The sequence below is a fragment of the Odontomachus brunneus genome, unplaced genomic scaffold (genome assembly GCF_010583005.1).
Source record: "Odontomachus brunneus isolate Ranch 3 - 2012 unplaced genomic scaffold, Obru_v1 Obru_scaffold_144, whole genome shotgun sequence".
NCBI classification, from domain to species: Eukaryota; Metazoa; Arthropoda; class Insecta; order Hymenoptera; family Formicidae; genus Odontomachus; species Odontomachus brunneus.
In genome coordinates this window covers 433,969-453,623 of record NW_022639594.1, presented here as the reverse complement: position 1 = coordinate 453,623, position 19,655 = coordinate 433,969, and the positions used below count along the sequence as shown (strand labels likewise).

Here is a 19,655-nt window from a genome sequence, read left to right as displayed (position 1 = left end):
GTCTCGACGGTCGTAACACCGATCGCTCGGCGCGAGAGGACGCGACGCACAACGCTCTCCCGTCTGAAATCTATATTATTGCGCGAGCTGTTGCGTTCACTTCGGCCTTCACGCATGTTGAGCGATCTGACAATTTTACCGATAGGAACTGACATTGACTGGCAGTATCAAACCACCAACGAGATGAACGCTTGTCTACTGTCCGGCGGATCCTGCAGCTGGCCGCGCGGCAAAAACCTAGGCGGTACGTCGGTCCACAACGGCATGATGTATATGCGAGGTCACGCCAAAGATTTCGACAATTGGGAAGCTATGGGCAACAGCGGATGGAGCTGGCACGACGTGAGATCCCGCGGAATCGTCTTCGCCAATTACTTCGCGATCTGTTTGACTCTCGGCACACCTAAGACTCATTGAACCCGACTTTGATCACGAAACTCCCGACTTCTTTCTCTCATTAATAGCGATGCTAATTACGACAGAACGAGTTTTATCTTATAGTAAAAAAGTATTTTTCCGCGTTCTTCTTGAAGACGATCTCTAAGAGAAAACAAAGGTCACGATACATGTCATGACTATTAAACTTTAATTGTTCGTAAGGACTAATATGCGTCGTGAATTTATTCTTTCTCGGAAGTCTGTCAAAGAACACGGGAGAAATTCATTTTTAACCTTCTACAATATAACCTTCGTTCTATCTCGCGATTATTATGCAGTAGGAAAGACGGGGGGCTTACTTGTTGGTTATATCGGGGTGAATTGACCAAACCAATTATTTCTGCTCTTTTCTAACAAGTTACAGAATTAAGCAAGCAAAATTTTCAAACATGTGGAAGATGGCTTCGCTTACTTAATTCTGAAATCTGTCAAAGAACAGTATAAATAATCGATTTTGCCTCTACTATGCTGAAAATGAAACACAAACGGCGTGAAAAGTGAAATCTTCACGGATGATCAAAAGATTCGGAAAAGACTTACAGTGGACATTTCACGTTCCCGAATTTGATAAGAAATTATTTTGCATCCCGATCTCGAGGATAAAGTAAAGAGATAACGACCTCTCCGTCTCGTATCGTGCAGGTCCTGCCCTACTTCAAATGCTCGGAGAACAACACGGAGACGAGTCGGGTCGGTAGCAAATATCACTCGACCGGCGGCCTATTAAACGTCGAACGGTTCTCCTGGAAGCCGGCGTTCGCCGACGACATACTCGCAGCGGCGGTCGAGAGAGGATACCCGATTAGCGAGGACCTCAACGGCGACCAATTTACCGGATTCACCGTGGCCCAGACTACGAGCAAGGACGGTGTTCGAATGAGTAGCGCCGCGGCGTTCCTCCGGCCGCGCCGCCACCGGAGCAATCTGCAAATCACCTTGAACGCCACCGCCACGAAGATCATCATCGAGAATCAAAAGGCCGTCGGAGTGCAGTATTATCAAGTCAGTATACGAGCGTCACGCGTTCTCTCCGACTCCGGCGAGACGGCACGTGGTCTGCTCTTTTCAGCTGCACTGCTGCACTGGTGCAATAAGTTAAGGGGATGCTGGAGTCGATGACGAACTCGAACAATGTCGATAATGCCGAGACGATCGCCATTAACATAATCACGTTATCCTTTTCGTATATACAGAACATACATGAATGTGTGTTGCTTTGTTTTACTATATTCATTAGGAACCTAATCATATATGTGTAGAAAATTTTCTGCAAACTTTTTCGATATTCTTAAGCTTCCAAATGCGAAGGTAGAGTAATGTTCTTCAAAATTTGTCTGGAGCATCCACACTTTCGATACTGAGAGAAAAATTATCTTAAAATCAACAAATATTTCTTTGATGAGTGCCATTAATATATTTACTTAAATCTAAATTCTCTTTATTTAAACCAAATATTGCTTACTTAAATCAGGTAAACAATATTTGATTTAAATAAAGAGAATTTAGATTTAAGTAAATATGTTAATAGCACCCATCAAAGAAATATTTGTTGATTTTAAGATAATTTTTTCCTCAGTGTATGTACAAGCTGAGGAACTTTTGGATTAAACAAATATTGCGCTGACAGCTTGAGATTTTACATTTAAAATTTTGTCTTCGTTTTCGTCACATATCGAGCAATGCTCCTATTTATTTTTGCACGTACTTTCATTACGTAAAAGCATTTGTAATTCTGTGTAACCAAAACGACGTAAGCTTTTCAGAAATGTCAGTGTTTTGTCGGCAAAGTTTTCAGTTTCAGCATCCCCTTAAGGTGAGATAAAATATATTTGTCTTACTCCAACTTATTGCACCGGTGCAGCAGTACAGTTGAAAAGAACGAACTTTCGGAGAGCATTCTACTCCGCGATCACTATTTTTATTGTTCGCGATACATGGAAATTCCGTTCCATTGTCGTAAAGCGAATGATAATGCCGGCAACGCATACCATTCAAAGATATTACAAGCTTATGAGTCAGTTCCCTAGTAAATTTCCCTGCATAATTACATGAATATAATACGGACTCATAATCGCTCACATAGCGAAAATTCTATGTTTTCCTATCGCGAAAATGCAAGCTCGAGGGAGAATTTACACTTTTTGACAGAGAACAGGAAGACAGAATCAGAACCAATCAGAAAAGCAGAAATTGTCGATTACCATATGATCAATAACGCGAGGCTTTTGCCTATCTGTTTTTCCGTTAAAGTAAAAATTCTCTCTAAGATGTTTGCAAGATAAATAGCACTTTAGGGGGAGAACTTTTGTTCTTTCTTTTTTACTGCCAACAGGTTACTTAAGAACCTCGTTTAGTAATGCATAGAATTGTTTAGTAATGCATACGAAATACACGGTTTCTTATGAATACCTAAAAATCTCGGCATAGCTAAGAAAGGAGTAGAAATCTCTCGCGCCATCTTTTATAGGAGTCGAGGCGTCATCTTTCACCACCTGACAATGAATCTTCCGCGAATTGCTGATTTCCCAACAAGGCCTCTTTTCGGATATATATCAAGTGTATACGAGGGACGAATGTCCGCAAAGTCCACGGATACCCGTTAGAAATTCCGCTTGTCACGATATCACGAGCAGAAGGTTTTTATCAAGTCGAAAGTTCCAGAGAAACTCACTGCCGGTTCTATTTTAATACGTTGAACGTCACGCTTGAAAAAGCTGCATCACGCACGAGCGAAAACTCTAACGAGAATCTTACGTTATTTTACCGTGTTATCTATACAATTAAGATACGACACACTAACCGCCGTGCGCGCAGAAATTGCGCGACATGGAGTTGTTTTCTCGCGGAGGGGGATACCTTAATTAAAACGTTATCTTTAAAAGTCAAATCCCGCGTGAATTCACTACGAAAATTATTCTTGTCCCGATCCTCGTGTGTTTGCAAGCTTTGCGTTCGCGAATCAGTTCTACGATCAGTTCTTCGCCCGTAATTCAGCCGGTGCATGTTCGCCGATTTTTTAAATCCTACACTGAGAGAAAAATGTTTAATATTTGTAACTACAATTACACAAAGTAACGATCACTATTAAATTATGATCAAGAGAAAGCTATATTTTTATTAAATTCTATTTTAGTTAATGTTAGCAATAATAACTCTACATGTATGTTACTACTATTATTTTCACGTAAGAACAGACAAAAAATAATTGGAGCTAGAAATAATTATAATTTTAGTTAGATTAACTATTTTTTCGCTCTCAGTGTGTGCGAGCTGCTAAAATCAAAGTATCGTGGTCGACTGAATTCGCGGTGGCGTTTCCCCGTCGACAGTATCGACCGTCATGAGTCTCGCGAGGAATTCGGCCCGCTGAAAATCGCACGAGACACAATACGCGACGTAATATTACCCGGCTCCCGCGGAACTTTGCTTTTTGCTCGGGCGGTTAGCGGCACTTAGACGCGAAATCAAGTTCGCGCTCTGGTTCGCGCGTGGCGGCGAGTTTGGTGATGTGAGTTTCAATGAACGCATCTTCAGGATGGTGAACTTCGAGTTGCCCGCGCCGCAAAGGAGGTAATCGCCTCCGGTGGTGCCGTAAATTCGCCTCAACTGTTGCTACTCTCCGGAATCGGGCCGAAGGAACATCTGCGCGCGGTGAACGTCACAGTAGTCAACGACCTCCCGGGTAAGCAATCCATTCATTGTGCGCGAGTCAGTCATTACGAATACGTCGATATATCGCGTCTCGACGGCACGATAACCTCTGCGAACGGTGCTTAACGCGATTCCACGGTGTGTGACATGTCAAAGTTCGTCATCCGACGTCTAATTCTATATCTATCTATCATTCTCTCTCTATTTCTCTGACTCTCTTTCTCTTTCTCGGTAATGACGTTAACTGTACATACAAGGACAATGAAAAATTGATAAAATTAACAGGTTAACAAAAGTTAACCAAACTCGAGTCGAAATATTTCTCCCACATTAATCCTGCAAATTCCTATTAAATTTGAAGGATCAATATGAAGAATCTTGAAATATAATACTATATTATTGTCTTACCTTGATGCTAATATGGTTGTTTATTGCCATATTTTATGCTGAAGCAATTTGAACAAGAAAATGAAAGATGAGGAAATGAGTGAATAAAACAATGCATTTTTAATCTTTTTTTTTCTTTTAGTGTTGGAAATCTCAATAAGATTTGAAACTCTGATAAAAGCTGGTAAGGGAGAAACTGTAAAGGCAAAGATATAACAGTTACGTCCCTAATAATGCTATATATGTGTCGTTAGAAAGAGAGAGATTTAAATTTAAATTCTGTACAATAACAAGTCTAAACAGATGAGAGAAGAAACCGTTGGCAAATGCAAACAGTCGCGGCTAATGGAGCATTATTAGACGTAAAAATCAACAATTGCAAGGTTTACATTTTGAAGCCGGCATTCGTAGTTGTAAATTATTTAGGATCTTTGATTAAGAACATAATTACAGACTCGTATTCATAGGCCGTTAGTCGATTGTTTAGATCAATTTTCTTATGTGAAATAACGTAATAGATGCAGATACAGATTGACGAATAATCAGAGCCTCGTGAAGTTGTAATTACTTGTCAAATAATGACGGATTATGAAAGCCAGCCTGAATTTCGACTCGAGTACCTCTTTATCCTCGATAAGTTCGCCAAATGTTCCGTCAAAAACGGAAATCTCTTGCATAATAAACGACTTGGCACACCTTGCAATATATGATGCATCGCTGCCTGCATCCGCCGTCCTCCATCCTGAGTTCCTGATCCAGCATCTTGGCTGCTCCGTCGTGGCACTTGCACCGACACTGGCACTGACACTCGCATAGATTCGACTCGATTGAAGACACACACGTGTTAAAGCGATGCCGACGAGAGTCTCATTAATTCTCTATTTCAAAAGTGCCGACGAAATATTTTTATCACCCGAGTGGAATAATACCGATACACGTAGTCCATGGTATGCCCCGCTCGACGGCACGAAAGGTACTGGCAACATTCAGAAAAACATGCGGCGCAGATATGTTTGACCGTCTTGAAGGTCTGCGATGTCTTAAGAGTATGATTGTTGTTATCACTCGGCCGTTCAGTGGTGAGGAAACGACGTTTAACGAGTAGCGAGTGAGTTAACGCGGGATGACTCTTTTTTGCATATTGTTTTGATACTTTCGCGCGCCGCATAGTTTTTCATGAGTCATGCTCCCTTACATTTTGCGCAAGATCGTCGGCTCTTGAAATTTAAACGAATTCTCGACGTGGCATCGCGTTAATTAACATGTGTTTTCCAAATTAAAACGAATCTGTACGATTATGATGATAGTCAGTGTCAAGAGCTAGCATCTAGAGTGCCATGACGATACAGGCAGGAATAGGATCCTGCATCGGGAAGTCAAGAGACGTTGGGACGTGGATAACGATCAATAATATATTTTCAAAAGTATAGATATGTATTTAAAATTTCCAACGCCAATAAAGACAACAAAATAATGAAAAAATTACGAGAAATGATTCATTAGTCTACATTAAATTACTTAACATTCGCTTATCTCGTATATACATATTCAACCTGCAGTTCAATAAAACACGCAATTAGTACATTGCTTATTGAAACTAATTAATAAAGATGAAATGGACGATTTTTGACATGAAAGAAATGGTATTAAATAATCACTCGTAGCGTCAGAATAGAACAATAGCTTGCACAGAGTCTTGCAAGTTGCAGGATTAATGTGAAACTAAAATTCCGACTCAGCAAGTTAACAAGAGCTAACAGTTTGATTGCCGTGTTAATCAGCATCGATTATACAATAGCTCAATAAGCGACTGAATGGCCAATGGCAGAAAATAAGTCGATGTAATTATATATCTTCCACTTTGTTTCGTCGGCTTTCTTGCCGTCGCCGCACGACTGGCTTTTCAAATGCGATTAATTACACTTCACACGTAGCTTAATAAGACGCGGTCAAGTGTCACACAGCACCGGCCACCGGTTGGCCACCGTCGCGTCGTTTAACGTGTTAATTGAAACCTTTTTTTGCGCGAGAGAATGGATCGATTTCCTATCGTTCAGAAAGAGAAACACACCCTCTCCTCGGAGCTTCCCGGAATTTCCTCTCGTTTTTAACGGTCGGCCGATATTAATTCCCGCACTTACGCGTTAATGATCCGCGCCGCGGAGGAGGCGCACGCCAACGCGGGCCGACGAGAGCTTTGATGGCAAGCGTAAAGTTTAACGATTTCGCGCGGCGTAAGACGCTAATCGGCGAAACGTTTCCCGGCCAGGTCGGGATTACGACGTGGAGGGAAGATCGATAATCGAACGTCTACCTACTTCGTTCCAGGTGTCGGGCAGAACCTGCATAATCACGTGTCGTACACTTTATCGTGGACCATCAATCAGCCGAACGTGTACGACCTGAACTGGGCGGCTGCCACAGAATATATTGCCTTTCAGAAAGGACCGATGTCGTCGACGGGTATGGCGCAATTGACCGGAATGCTGCCGTCGATTTACACGACTCCGGATCATCCCGATATTCAGCTGTTCTTCGGCGGCTATCAGGCGGCCTGCGGCACCACCGGCGAGGTGGGAGCCACCATGAACGGGGACGGTCGCAGCATCAGCATGTCCCCGACGAATACACATCCGCGCAGCAAGGGTAAGCGGCGTAATTAGCCCGAACTATTCGCGCTTCCCTCCCTTTCTCCCTACCTGGCCGGAAAAATGCTAATTAGATGGTTAATTGCGATGAATTTATTATCGATTACGCTGACGCTCAAAATTCCATATGTAATTTAATGCTGGAATGATAGGTCCTCCCCCTTCCTTCACTGTCGAGTTATTACGAGGAAATTTCTACAAATTGATTAATTAACGTCACCGAGTCGACTTCGACGGTCTCGATCCCTACCAACTTCGATAGAACTTGATACGATTGCGTTAATCTCCACGTTGATTAATACGCCCTCTTCTCCCCCTCCCTTCTTCCCTCTTTCGACTTCTTCTCCGACCGCAAACTCGGCCGCAGGTAATCTCCGTCTGGCTAGCAACAACCCCCTGGAGAAGCCGATCATATGGGCCAATTATTTGAGCGATCCCCTGGACGTGGCGATCCTCGTGGAGGGTATTGAGGTCGCGATGTCTCTCGCCAATACCAGTGCCATGGCCAAGTACAACATGACTCTGAGCAACAGGCCGCTGCCCGCGTGTTCCCGATTTCCGTTCCTGAGCAGGGATTACTGGGCCTGCGCGGTGCACCAGGACACCGGCCCGGAAAATCACCAGGCGGGCTCCTGCAAGATGGGACCGCCGAACGACCCCATGGCCGTGGTCGACAATAAATTGAGAGTGTACGGGGTGAGAAACCTCCGCGTGGCCGACGCGTCCATCATGCCGCAGGTGAGTATCGTCCTCGCGGCGATCCGGTGCCGCCGGCGGTGCCGAGACGTCGATGCGTCGATTCCGTGCGAATTCTCGATTGCGAATCGTGTTTTCCGAACGAACAAACGGCCGTACAGGTCTCACTGGGCAATTATTGGAAGGATTGCGAAAGAGAGAGAGAGAAATAGAAAGAGAGAGAGATAAATAGAAAGAAAGAGGCAGAGAGGCAGAGAGAGAAATGGAAACAGGAAGATTTAGATTTGTTGTTTTCTCATCCCCGAGGATTCCATTCTGAAATATTAACGCGCTGTTGTTGCCTGCGTATGTGTTCGTCGTTGCGCGTTTAATCACCGATTCGAATTTCCTGCTGCATCACGATGAATTGACGAGATCTCGCGCGATGATGCTGATTTACCCAATTTGATCAACAGTTCGTTCTCGAGTCTACACTTGTTATTCCCTCCTCTATAATTGTTGCTCGGTGTACGTGCACTTGTGCACGGGAAAAATATTGTAAAAATTATTAAAAAATTTTGTAATCTCTTGGACCATACAGAATTATTTGAAATTACTATATATTTTGTATGTTTGCACTTTTCTTACAAAATTATTGTGACTTGAACGTGTTTCATGTTCTATACCTGGTAAATTGATTGTTTCAATCAAATTTTGATATAATTTAGCTTGACTGTATGAAGAGATGTAATTTCAACGTAATTTCCGCTACAATATTCCCCTGTGTATCGAAAGTTCGATATTTCGCGCGAAGCCAAGTCCGTAAAATCTTGCTCAAACTGTTTGCCCGATTCCTCGTCATCCGCGAAATAAGTGAGAGAAAGGAGCTGCAAAAGATGAACGTGAACGCATACAATTATTCTTTTCAAGGTAACGTCAAGCAACACGGCGGGACCGGCCATGATGATCGGCGAGAAGGCGGCCGCGTACATCAAGTCTGACTGGGGCGTCGAACCGACACAATGGTACGGGAAAGCACCTAGCCCCTTATGGAAAAACCACCATCATTGGAACCATCATTAGTCACCAGCAATTTACCATGTTTCCTAGTTCCCGGCCGACGATCGACAGCTCACTGGACCTGCTGCTTTGGGGGATCAAGTACATCGATTGGAACCAGGCTATATGGTAGCCGTGGCGTCCGAGATCGATCTAGTCTCGTACAATCCGTCGCGTTTTCTCGATCCGCGAGGTGTCTAAGAAAGTCGGCGTGAACGCGACCGAAGGCGAAGGACCCTCCGGAAGAGACACACAGGGTGCAATTTCCTTTCTCCACGGCGCCGCCATCTCGCTCGATCGCGTCGGACCTGGCTAATTGCACGCTGCAACGTGCAATCGTTTTCATTGACACAGTCAGTGAAAGAGGGAGAAAGTCGCGCGATCGAACTGGTATCATAGTCGTCGTACCGCCATGCTTCACTTTTCAGTTAGTTAATAATTTTCTGAGATTCCCGTGTGAATTTCTGAACGCGTCGCGCGAAGCTTTCGAGAAGACCCGAGAAAGTCGCGATCGTTTGGTCACATAAACGCGAATCTCGCGTACAATTTACGAGTATTACTTTACTATATACTTTACTATATACTATCGTTGATTCTCAGTGAGCTTACGATTATAAACTCGAACGTGTGTTTCGATTCACAGTCATTCGACTGCGTGGTACGCGCCGCGTATTACTTATGAAGAGCCTGCCAGCTACGTGTACACACGTCGCGCCAACGACTCCCGTCGTCGTTTCTCTAGTAGCTTCCTTAGTAGCTTAATAACAAATATGTAGGGAAGACCGGGTGTAGATGACCCTAGAGGTATGTGCTTCTTCTTAGTATTTATCTTAAGAGAAACAATCTATACAAAATCGCGAAGTGGTCATTTTAAAAATAGTCATTTATATATTTTTTCCTGCGTTTCATTAAAATCGGAGTAATATTACAGTTAAAAAGTGGAAGAAATTGATTTAGTAGTAGCAAATTTTCGAGCCTCTTGAAATTTTGTATTAATATTTCCCATCGTGAGTGAATAGAATCAAGCGACATGTTACTAGCTGAATAAAGTTTCTTGCAAGTGTATAATATACTGTTTCATGTTTGTATGCTCACAATATACTCATATTTGTATTTCGATTATTAAAAAATTAAATTTACGGTTAACAGGATTGTGGCGAACACATCAATGCATAAAAGAAGTCTCTATTATGTTTGCACAGTCAGTCACAACAATTAACTGTCTAAGTTGTTACTTCGAAATTCTGAAATATGGGACATCTCGCTCCGGTCTCCCGATACTATTCGCGTGGGAACGTCCTGTCAAATGCGATAACCAAAGACAAATTCCCGGTATCTTAACGATCGATCGTACATATCGAACACGCAGCAATCGATCAATCGTTCCGACGGAGGAATATACAGAAGCCGCCAGAAGTTCCAGAACGGCTAATTATCTCAGAAAACATTGATTTATTTAAAAGAATATATTAAACCAAAGTAGTAGGATTTAAAAAAAGAAATTTATTAGATGTTGATGTTTATCTGAAATAACCTTGAAATAACCTTGAAAAGCGTTGTCAACATAATATCCGTTGTTATTGTATAGAGAACGAAGGATCATAAATATGGATAAACTCACGGCCGTTTGCTTGCTCGCGCAGTCCGCGAATGTAAATCAAAATATTGTAAATAAATGGTAAATTGCATAATGGCAGAGAGGCCAAATTTAGAATGTAGTTTATATACCCGTTCTCCGACAATCCGCTCCTCCAAGTCATGTTATGAAATACGCGCTGCAGATAAGCGCACGAGTTGAGACATTGTCGTTGCTGGGTGAGTGTAAAAGAAGTCGCACGAACGTGACGACGAAGAGCATAAAGTGGAAGTAACGATTTCCACATATTCGTGCGAGCTCCTCGCGTATTCGCGAATCCGAATACGACGGTTGAATCGATCATAATTTTTGTAGGGTATCCGCGACTTAAATAATCATGTAGATTTTTAGTTATTAACGTAGTAATTGAGAGAACATTGGCGCATCATTGCACGCGATCATCCGCCAATCTTCTTTAATTAATGACTCAAAATTCTATTTGGAAAATGATAAGGATTTTGTGTTCAGTTTAACTTAATCTACACGTACACACGAGATATGTGGGACATTTTGTCATGCACCCTGTGTATTATCAGAGAAATCTGACCAACGTCACGATACAACGAGTTATCCGTATTACCTCATAATTGCGAAATAATTAAAACCGCGCGAAGGAAGTAAAGTTTCGACTCGCAAAACGGATATTGCATCCATTTCGCTTAATTAATTCGTAATTCGATAAAAGCGACGATTATATCAACAAGCGAGCATCGATAACACTTTACATCCGCTGTGCAAATTTTCCCTTCGAAATAGAACGCAGAATAGAGTTGACTAAAAAAATACAAAAAACAATTAACAAATCAAAGAGCGCAGTTCATGATAGGCACGTTTTGCTTGCGCTACTTTACTGACACGCTATTCATCAATTCTACGCGATGATAACGCGCCCCAATGATTTACAAGTGTGACAAATAACGAGTTGTAACTAGCATCGCGGATTATCGGCTAGTTGTCACTTGAGTACTTAATCATGGCTAGACATTTTGAGGAAGGTACATATGCATGTTATTAAGAAGCGAGTATATAACAAAGCGACGGCGAAGAGAGCGTGACAATCAGGAAAACGTGGGACGGCGGAGACGAACAGTTTTCCTCCGAGGAGGTTTTCCAGAAGCGAGTCAGACGCGTCTGCAGGAAAAATGGTACGTCGACACACCCACAAAGGACGCGCACATTGTATCTCGCATGGATCGCGAAGAAGCGCGAGGATTGCACGGTCAATGTGAGAAAATCGGTTTGCCGTTGTTTCTTTTTCTCTTCTTCACGTAGTGTCGACGGTCTCGCGGTGATGATATCGCGATTATTTTCGCCTCTTCCGTTCGCAACAAACGCGACACTCGATCTGTTGGCGCGTTACCTAAAGCTTCTTCGATCAGTTCTAAGTATTTCTAAGGATTGATATATTTCACGGCGCATTCGCACTGAGGAGAAAAATGATTGTCATTTGTGTAATTATAATCACATAAAGGAATATCTATCTATCTTTATTTTCAACTTCAGCTTTATTATAGTGCCAAGAAGTTCCTTTGTCTTTTATATATTTTTCCTATATACGCCTATTTCTCTTAATTTTTCCTTTTTATCATCTTAACCTATTTATTTATCTTAACCTATTTCTTTTTCCTTTTGCCTTATATACTTTCCTTATCCTAGGTGTATCTTAACCTATACTGGCAAATTCCATCTTTTTGGATTTCTTTATCCTTATCATATACCCCTCGGAGGTTTTGTCAAGCCTACCGAGGGGCATAGAGGAATAATTACTATAAATTATGGTCAAGAAAACAGTTTTTTTATAAGATTCTACTATAACGTTAGTTATACTACCTAATATGTATATTACTGCTCCCATTTTTGCGTGTTGGAACAACCAAAAAAATATAATTGGACCAAAAATAACTAATTTTAATTAGGTCAATCATTTTCTTCTCTCAGTGCATTCTGCCGTAGAGTTTCTGTAAGAGTCAAAGGGAAGGTTTATTTTCTCTTTCAATTCGTCAGCGCTATTGTTGGAGCGTTCGCGTTACGAGATACGCGAACAATAATCGCGCTTTGTTATTATGCAATATAGATGCGTTTGAGAACAGGTAAAAAGTATGGAAAGCGCGCAATGACTTCGTATCAGTGATGTCATTTGTAAATCCGGGCAGTACGCTCTAGCGTGTGGAGGGGATATGCACACAATTAAGCGACCGTGTACGTGTGCACGCCGCGCGCACTATATAGCATATTGCTTCGTATGCATACACAGACGAGGCAGTAGAGTGCAAGATTTTGATAGCAACGTGCCAGAATCAGAAGACGGGAGATGAATGCAAGTTTTTCTGTTAGACGTGAGCGAAATATGAGCCGTTAGCAGATCATTCGGATCGTGCTAAGTTTTGCTGCACCGTCCACAGACTCGTGGACGCAACAGTAACGTAGCACCCCTGTGCGCGCTTATGCGGGACAATTACACATGGAGTACGCAGCTCCGTTCGAGAATTCACGGTAATATATCCATAGCTGTGTACGAAATGTTGGTCGTTGTGTTGTTGCAGGACGTATTCAATCCCATACCGGTCCCGTGTCAGGATCCATTCTTAGGTGGACTTTCAATAGCCGATGCCTGTCCCGCGAGTCCCATTACTTATCTACTCGCTACGTTGAACATGATGGCTGCTTATAGCCCAGCTATCAACGACCCGTGCAACCATATTAAACTTACTTTGAGACCGAGCGGCACTTATGATTTCATCGTCGTCGGAGGTAAGACGGAGGCGAATGTGAGAATCCGAGGATAAACAATTACAACAACGTAGTATGTCCGCTTCATCTTACCTACCCAATTAATAAGTCGTATTAATCGTCAGCATTCTATCAGAGTCTATTGGATTGATTTTACTTGGAGTTTCCTCTTCGGCTAGTTCAAACTATTTGTAAGAATCGACAATTCATGACATTCTTTTATTCTTTCTTAGGGATTCTTCAAAAAGCAGGGGAAAAATTAATAATTTTGTTAGTCATCTTTCTCACTTATGTTTAATAATTTTCTTTTGATGAAATAAATTGATTCTTTAATTAATACCACGATGCACCGAGGATTAAACTCGAGGGTAGAAGTTTCGTCACGTTACGGATGCAAAATGTCGAATTCGAGAATTGCAACCGTAATTCGGCAATCGGCGAATGTCGACTCTAGGGAACGATTCGAAGACCAAGTGCTATCGTTAAGAAAGGACAGGAATATTTCACGATCATCTGTCTTCGATTTAGCTGGAGCAGCCGGACCGATCGTGGCCGCCCGATTGAGCGAAATCACGAAATGGTCAGTGCTCCTCCTGGAAGCTGGACCAGACGAGGCACCCGGCATGCAAATACCGAGCAATCTTGGACTCTATCTCAGTAACGTTCTCGTTCCTCGCGCGACGCGATTAATAATACTTCTTCCCGATGAATAATTTCACATTCGCTGCAGACACGAATATGGATTGGAAGTACAAGACCAACAACGAGAAAAACGCTTGCTTAGAAACCGGCGGCAGGTGTAGTTGGCCGAGGGGCAAGAATCTCGGCGGATGCACCTCTCATCACGGTATGGCTTACCATCGTGGCCACCAGAAGGATTACACGAGATGGGTGAAAATGGGAGCCACGGGATGGTCGTGGCAGGAAGTATGATATTTTACGCGAACGACTTACGAAATTATTGTCCGTTCTCCGCGCGGCGTGCTGATGCGGGGATATTTCTAATATCAATTTTTCCGTTCTTCTACGCTACAGGTATTGCCGTACTTCAAAAAGTCAGAAAACAACAAGGACATCGGGCGTTTTGTTAGCAAGGAACATCACGGCTTCGGAGGCCCGCTGATAGTCGAAAGGTGTGTGCGATTATCGCGACACTGCGAAAGTGTCCGACAATCCGAGTGTGTTATTTTTAAACACATAAGCGTGTAATTGGCTGAAACTGTTCTCACACGTCCTTTATGGTTTTAAATCATGTCCTTCAACACGTTTATCATGTGTAAATTAAAATTTTATACATTTAAGCGTGTTAAATGACGTGACTTAAGACAGTAAGGAACATGTAAAAAAAATTTAATCAATTGCACGCTTATGCGTTTAGAAATAACGCTCTCGAATCGCTTTTATAGTGATATTATCTACGTTACCATTTTCGCAGTGCTCTTCTTACGAAAAGATTCGAAAAGATTCAGACTCATTCGGGGTTAACTTGCACAAATAGTCAGTCGAAATTGCCAGCACAAATTGTCATCGTCGAAAAGTGTCGTTGTTTACTCGCGTGTCAGCTGAGAAACTAATACGACCACATACGCTTAATAGAATCTATACGTCCAGAGCGAGCAGAGCGCCTTTAATATAATCCCCGTGGCCTCCTCGTCGTTTCAATAGGTCTAAATGTGCGCGTTCAACTCCCGCTGATTACTTTCATTAATAGATTCCCCTGGCAGCCGCCATTCGCCATGGACGTTCTCGTCGCGGCGGACGAGGTGAAACTTGGCACCACCAACGACATGGTGGGCGAGAAGATCACGGGCTTCACCATAGCTCAAACCATCAGCAACAAGGGCGTCAGGCTCAGCTCGTCCAGAGCCTACCTGTGGCCGGCCCGGAACCGTAAAAATCTACACGTAACTGTGAACGCGACCGTGACGAGAATCATTACGAAGGCTGACGGGAAGAACAGGAAGGCCAGCGGAGTCGAGTTCATTATAGTGAGTAAATTGACTTTCCGCGTCCTTTGAAGTTCTGTTGCACCCACGATTCGACGGTTGCGTCTCTCCATTTGTCTATGTATTTGGTCTATCTACCAATGTTGGGCATTAATCGCAATGAGAGAATTTTCTTTCACTAAAGTAATCGACAAACCAAATTAGTCATCATATATGTAATCACGAGTAATTTGATCAATTGATGAAATTAATTATTAATCAATGAAATCAAAGTTTGATTAATAATTAATTTCATCAATTGATTCAGTTATACATTTTGTACATGACGATCGATTAATTCTGGTTATTAATTGGTCGATTATTTCAGTCAATTAACATTTTAATCTACTAATACTCAACACTGTGCTATAATATTTACTCACTCCGAGTAGAAATTTATCCAGTTTCTGACTAGTAACTGTCCAGGAATTTTTAGTAATTAGCTAGTTTTTAGTTAGTTTTCTTGACTAGAAACTGACTTTGGTCGACGCTCACTTCGACAAAAACTTTACAGTTGAACTAGACAGTTGAACTAGGTCTTTCAGATTAGGTTTTAATTAAATTTTGATCAGTATCTAACTTGTTTATTAGTAGTTTCTAAGTAGTTTTTTACTAGTTTCTATGTAGTTTTTGATTATTTTATATGCATTTTTTTATTGGTTTCTGATCAGTATCTATTTTTTTTCAGTTTATTAATAGTTATAAATAATTTAATATGTATCGAAACCATAATTTTATTAAAATTAAATTTTTATAATTTTTATTTAAAAAAATTGTGTAATATCATCTTTAATATAATATTTTATTTTATTTTGGCCAGGAAAAAATTCGTCAGTAATTTCCGATTTTTTCTTAGACAGAAAATGCATAGCATTTCCTTACCATTTTTCTTGTATAGTTTCTGAGAAATAACTGGCCCAAAAATACTGAATAGAGTTTTTACTGGGCAGAAGCTATCCAGTATTTATTTACTATTTTTCTTGCATAGTTTCTGACAAAAAATTACCTAAGAAATACTAAATAGTATTTTCAGAGTTTTTAATGGACAGAAACTGTTCAGTATTTACTTACTATTTTTTCAAGTCTAGTTTCTGACCAGTAATTGGCCATGAAAAAATAGCCAGTATTTTCTGCCAAGTTTCAAAACAATAACTGTCTAATTAATCCTAGCAGTAAAAACTGTCTAATTACTGGCCAGTAATTAGTTTTTCCCTGAGATGTTTCTACTTGGGACCTACCTATCTCCATCCATCTATCTATCTGTCTATCTATTTATCTATCTATCTGTCCATCTATCTATCCATCCGCCTATCTATGTATGTACGTATTCGACCACGTAACGAAGACTTTTAATCGACAATTAACGTCCTACTCGCAGAATGGGAAAAGGCACAAAGCAACCGCGAGGAAAGAAGTGATTCTCACGGCCGGCGCCATAAATTCGCCTCAGCTTCTACTACTATCGGGTATCGGGCCGAAGGCGCACTTGAACGAAATGAAGATTCAAACAGTCGTCGAGCTACCGGGTGTCGGCAAGAACCTCCACAATCACGCATCCTACGGCATGGACTTCGTTCTAAATCAGCCGGCAGTGGAAGAACTGAATTCGATTAACATCTATTCGTATATGTACAATCAAACCGGCCCGCTTGCGTCCACAGGTCTGGCTCAACTCACCGCGATTCTCAAGTCTTCCTACACCACCGACGACGATCCGGACATCCAGATCTTCTTCGCCGGTTATCAAGCCATTTGCGATATGGAGGGAAAAATACCGGACTTGCAGACGCGGAGCAACCAGACCATCAGGATGACGTCCGTAAATCTTCAAACACGTAGCAGAGGTAAACGCGAGTGATTGCATAAACTGCGTGTGCTGCGAACGGTGAAGTACCGTGCCGAGCTCTCCGCGCCCCGATAGAGTGAAAAAAAATGACTGAGTGCCCTCGTTAACGATATTCCAGCGCGGTAAACGATCGTTAGCGAAATTGAAATAACAATATTTCACGATATTTGAGGTAGCGCGCGCAGAAGAAAACTCGCTACTTCTTCTCTCTGACGGAGTACTCTTTAAGTACTTCGTAGTCGTCTTCTATCCCGCTTACGATATCACTAAAATTCACGATTACAAGCGCACCGTTGAACGAACGAAAAGAGATATGCGAAGCGCAGAGTGAAATCTTTTTTGCGATGAATTTCGTTCGTAATAAAAGCGCGACATCGCAGAATGTGTATCCTTGATGAATTTCAGGCTGGATCATGTTGGATTCTAAGGACCCCATGAAGCCTCCGAACATCTGGAGTAACGAACTGTCAAAACCACGAGACAGGGACATTATTTACCAAGGTATCAAAAAGATCCTGGATCTATCGAAGGCGTCAACGTTAAACAAGTACGGTTTGAAACTGATCGTAAACACTGCTGAAAAATGCAAGAAATTCGGCAAACCGGTGGCATCGAATAAGGATTATTGGGACTGCCAAATTCGCCAGAAGACGAGACCCGAAAATCACCAGGCTGGTACATGCAAGATGGGCGCGACCAACGACGACTTGGCCGTCGTTGATCCGAAACTGAAGGTTCGCTATATGACAGGATTGAGAGTAGCCGACGCGTCCGTTATGCCGCAGGTAATTCGCCGACGTTTATTCCTAACATTCGATCGGGCCTGAAGGCACAACTCGCGGTTATACGCAAGAGCTCGCCTGTGACGTCGCGTTAAGAAACTTTCCTGACAAATTTCTCACGCAAGCAACACGCTACGCGTCTTCGAGACCGCCCGAGGATGTCAATTAACGTGTGTCGCATTTGCATTTTGTAGGTCGTGTCCGGCAATCCTGTCGCTACGATCCACATGATCGCCGAGAGAGTCGCCGATTTCATCAAGGAGGAGTATGGAGTGCTCGGAATGCTCGAACGTTGAGCGATCGAGCCAGATAAAATGTTATCGCGACGGCGTCCGACCTTTTTACACGCCGGAGAAAATTAGGAGTGCGATCAATTTCTGTTCCCGGCGGAGAGAATTTGTGTAGACGACGACTTCGTGAAGTAATTCAATAAAGACGCGTAGCACGGTCTCGCCAGTGATTTATTCATCGTCCCAAATTTGTCCGCTCTAAATCAGCTTCGTACGACAATCGCTCGTGACGACAAAGATAAGACAGTTTACGGGAATAAAGTTGCGCCATGACGATTAAGGTAATTCGCCGTATGGCCGTCGTGAATTACCCGCTGTAGGTAGTCCACGAAGCGAGACGATTTCAGGTATCTCGTAAAACATCCTGACTGCGCGTACTTTGCATACAGTTGAACCCGTGCCTTTATTCCGCGACGCTGCTTTAGTGTCTAACGACCTAACGCTCAAACGCTCGGAATCTCAAGTTTTCCCGCTGCGGGAAAAAGCTCTCTTCGAAAGCGCGAGACGTTATTCGAATCGGCCGATCGAGGACCGGCCACCTGAATTTGTCCACGCGAACAAAATTCAAGATGGCACCATCTCGCGGCGCCGCGAGAGAATATGCAATACGATCGTGCGGGCTCCACTTACGATATCCTACGTCTTAATTATTAAGATGGAAAGGGAGATGAAACGAAGGAGGAGGTCATGACGGCAGAATGGAAAGGTACCGGCGGCCTCCACGGCAAGTCACAGAAGCTGGAAGCCTGGAGAGCCGCACTCGACCTCCTTAGACTCGCGTGCTTACACGAGAGAGCGATTTCGCGACCCTTCGCTTGACCTCGGTAGCTATTCATCCGTCTGAACTTTTCGAGATCGAATACGCCCCGGCCTCGAGAGTGCATTAAACCCGAACGCCCGACGAACGCTTCGACAGGGCGGGGAAAAAGTTTCGATCCATTAATAATCGCGCCCCGGGCACATACGGACAATCGGCGCGTATTCGAATATCGAAAAATACTGTCTATTAAATCGTGTTAATGCATTTACCTGCGCCCCCACCCCCGTCTCGCTCGCCCGGCTCGCCGGCAGCGTTGTTAAGCGGGATTTGGGCAACTCTCCTTCAACGTAAATTGCAAGCGCGCTTTCATAAATAGCGTTTCCGTTGATTCAAGAGCGCAAAACGTTATGGTCAATGATATATTTCGTGATTTTTTCTGCCTCGTGAGAGAGAAAATGAGAAAGAGACAGAGAGAGAAAGGGATGAAGACAAAGAGATGGAGATTAGCACGTTAAAAATGATCTAACATAGTCTTGGCGGCGATCACGAAGTCCATTGCAAGTTATTTACGATTCCTGCATTCCAACCGGGCTAGATTTATAAAGGTTGGCTTTGAAACAGCGCGCTGACACTCTCTACGAAAGAATGTCAGGCCAGGTCACCCGAGCGCTTCCGGAAGCGTAGCGCCTTGGTGTCAAACGTAAGACACGAGATGCAGCGCGCAACCGATTATGCACCAGTTGGCATCTTATCATCATCCCTTTCTTA

The 19,655-nt window shown here is 42.8% G+C and overlaps 3 protein-coding genes across 12 annotated transcripts in view; 2 read left to right on the top strand and 1 right to left on the bottom strand.

Annotated features, from left to right (window-relative positions):
* The window catches only part of LOC116850400 (glucose dehydrogenase [FAD, quinone]-like), a 174,698-nt gene extending 163,362 nt beyond the window's left edge, over positions 1 to 11,336 (top strand). For all 3 annotated transcript variants that reach the window (XM_032828646.1, XM_032828648.1, XM_032828647.1), the window contains exons 4-10: positions 146 to 342; positions 1,081 to 1,440; positions 3,973 to 4,120; positions 6,805 to 7,122; positions 7,492 to 7,862; positions 8,730 to 8,824; positions 8,910 to 11,336. In XM_032828646.1, the coding sequence (XP_032684537.1) occupies positions 146 to 342; positions 1,081 to 1,440; positions 3,973 to 4,120; positions 6,805 to 7,122; positions 7,492 to 7,862; positions 8,730 to 8,824; positions 8,910 to 8,991 (1,571 nt within the window). In that variant the 3' untranslated portion in view covers positions 8,992 to 11,336. The remainder of the gene's footprint in view (positions 1 to 145; positions 343 to 1,080; positions 1,441 to 3,972; positions 4,121 to 6,804; positions 7,123 to 7,491; positions 7,863 to 8,729; positions 8,825 to 8,909) is intronic.
* Positions 1 to 19,655, bottom strand: part of LOC116850399 (nephrin-like) — a 539,959-nt gene that overhangs the window by 388,298 nt on the left and 132,006 nt on the right. The gene's annotated exons all lie outside the window — the stretch shown is intronic.
* On the top strand, positions 11,489 to 18,289 carry LOC116850402 (glucose dehydrogenase [FAD, quinone]-like). The gene is made up of 9 exons (XM_032828652.1): positions 11,489 to 11,639; positions 13,038 to 13,245; positions 13,753 to 13,881; positions 13,955 to 14,151; positions 14,260 to 14,357; positions 14,936 to 15,212; positions 16,588 to 17,053; positions 17,461 to 17,840; positions 18,032 to 18,289. Exons 1-9 carry the CDS (start codon positions 11,637 to 11,639, stop codon positions 18,131 to 18,133), a joined length of 1,860 nt encoding a protein of 619 aa, XP_032684543.1. The 5' UTR covers positions 11,489 to 11,636; the 3' UTR covers positions 18,134 to 18,289.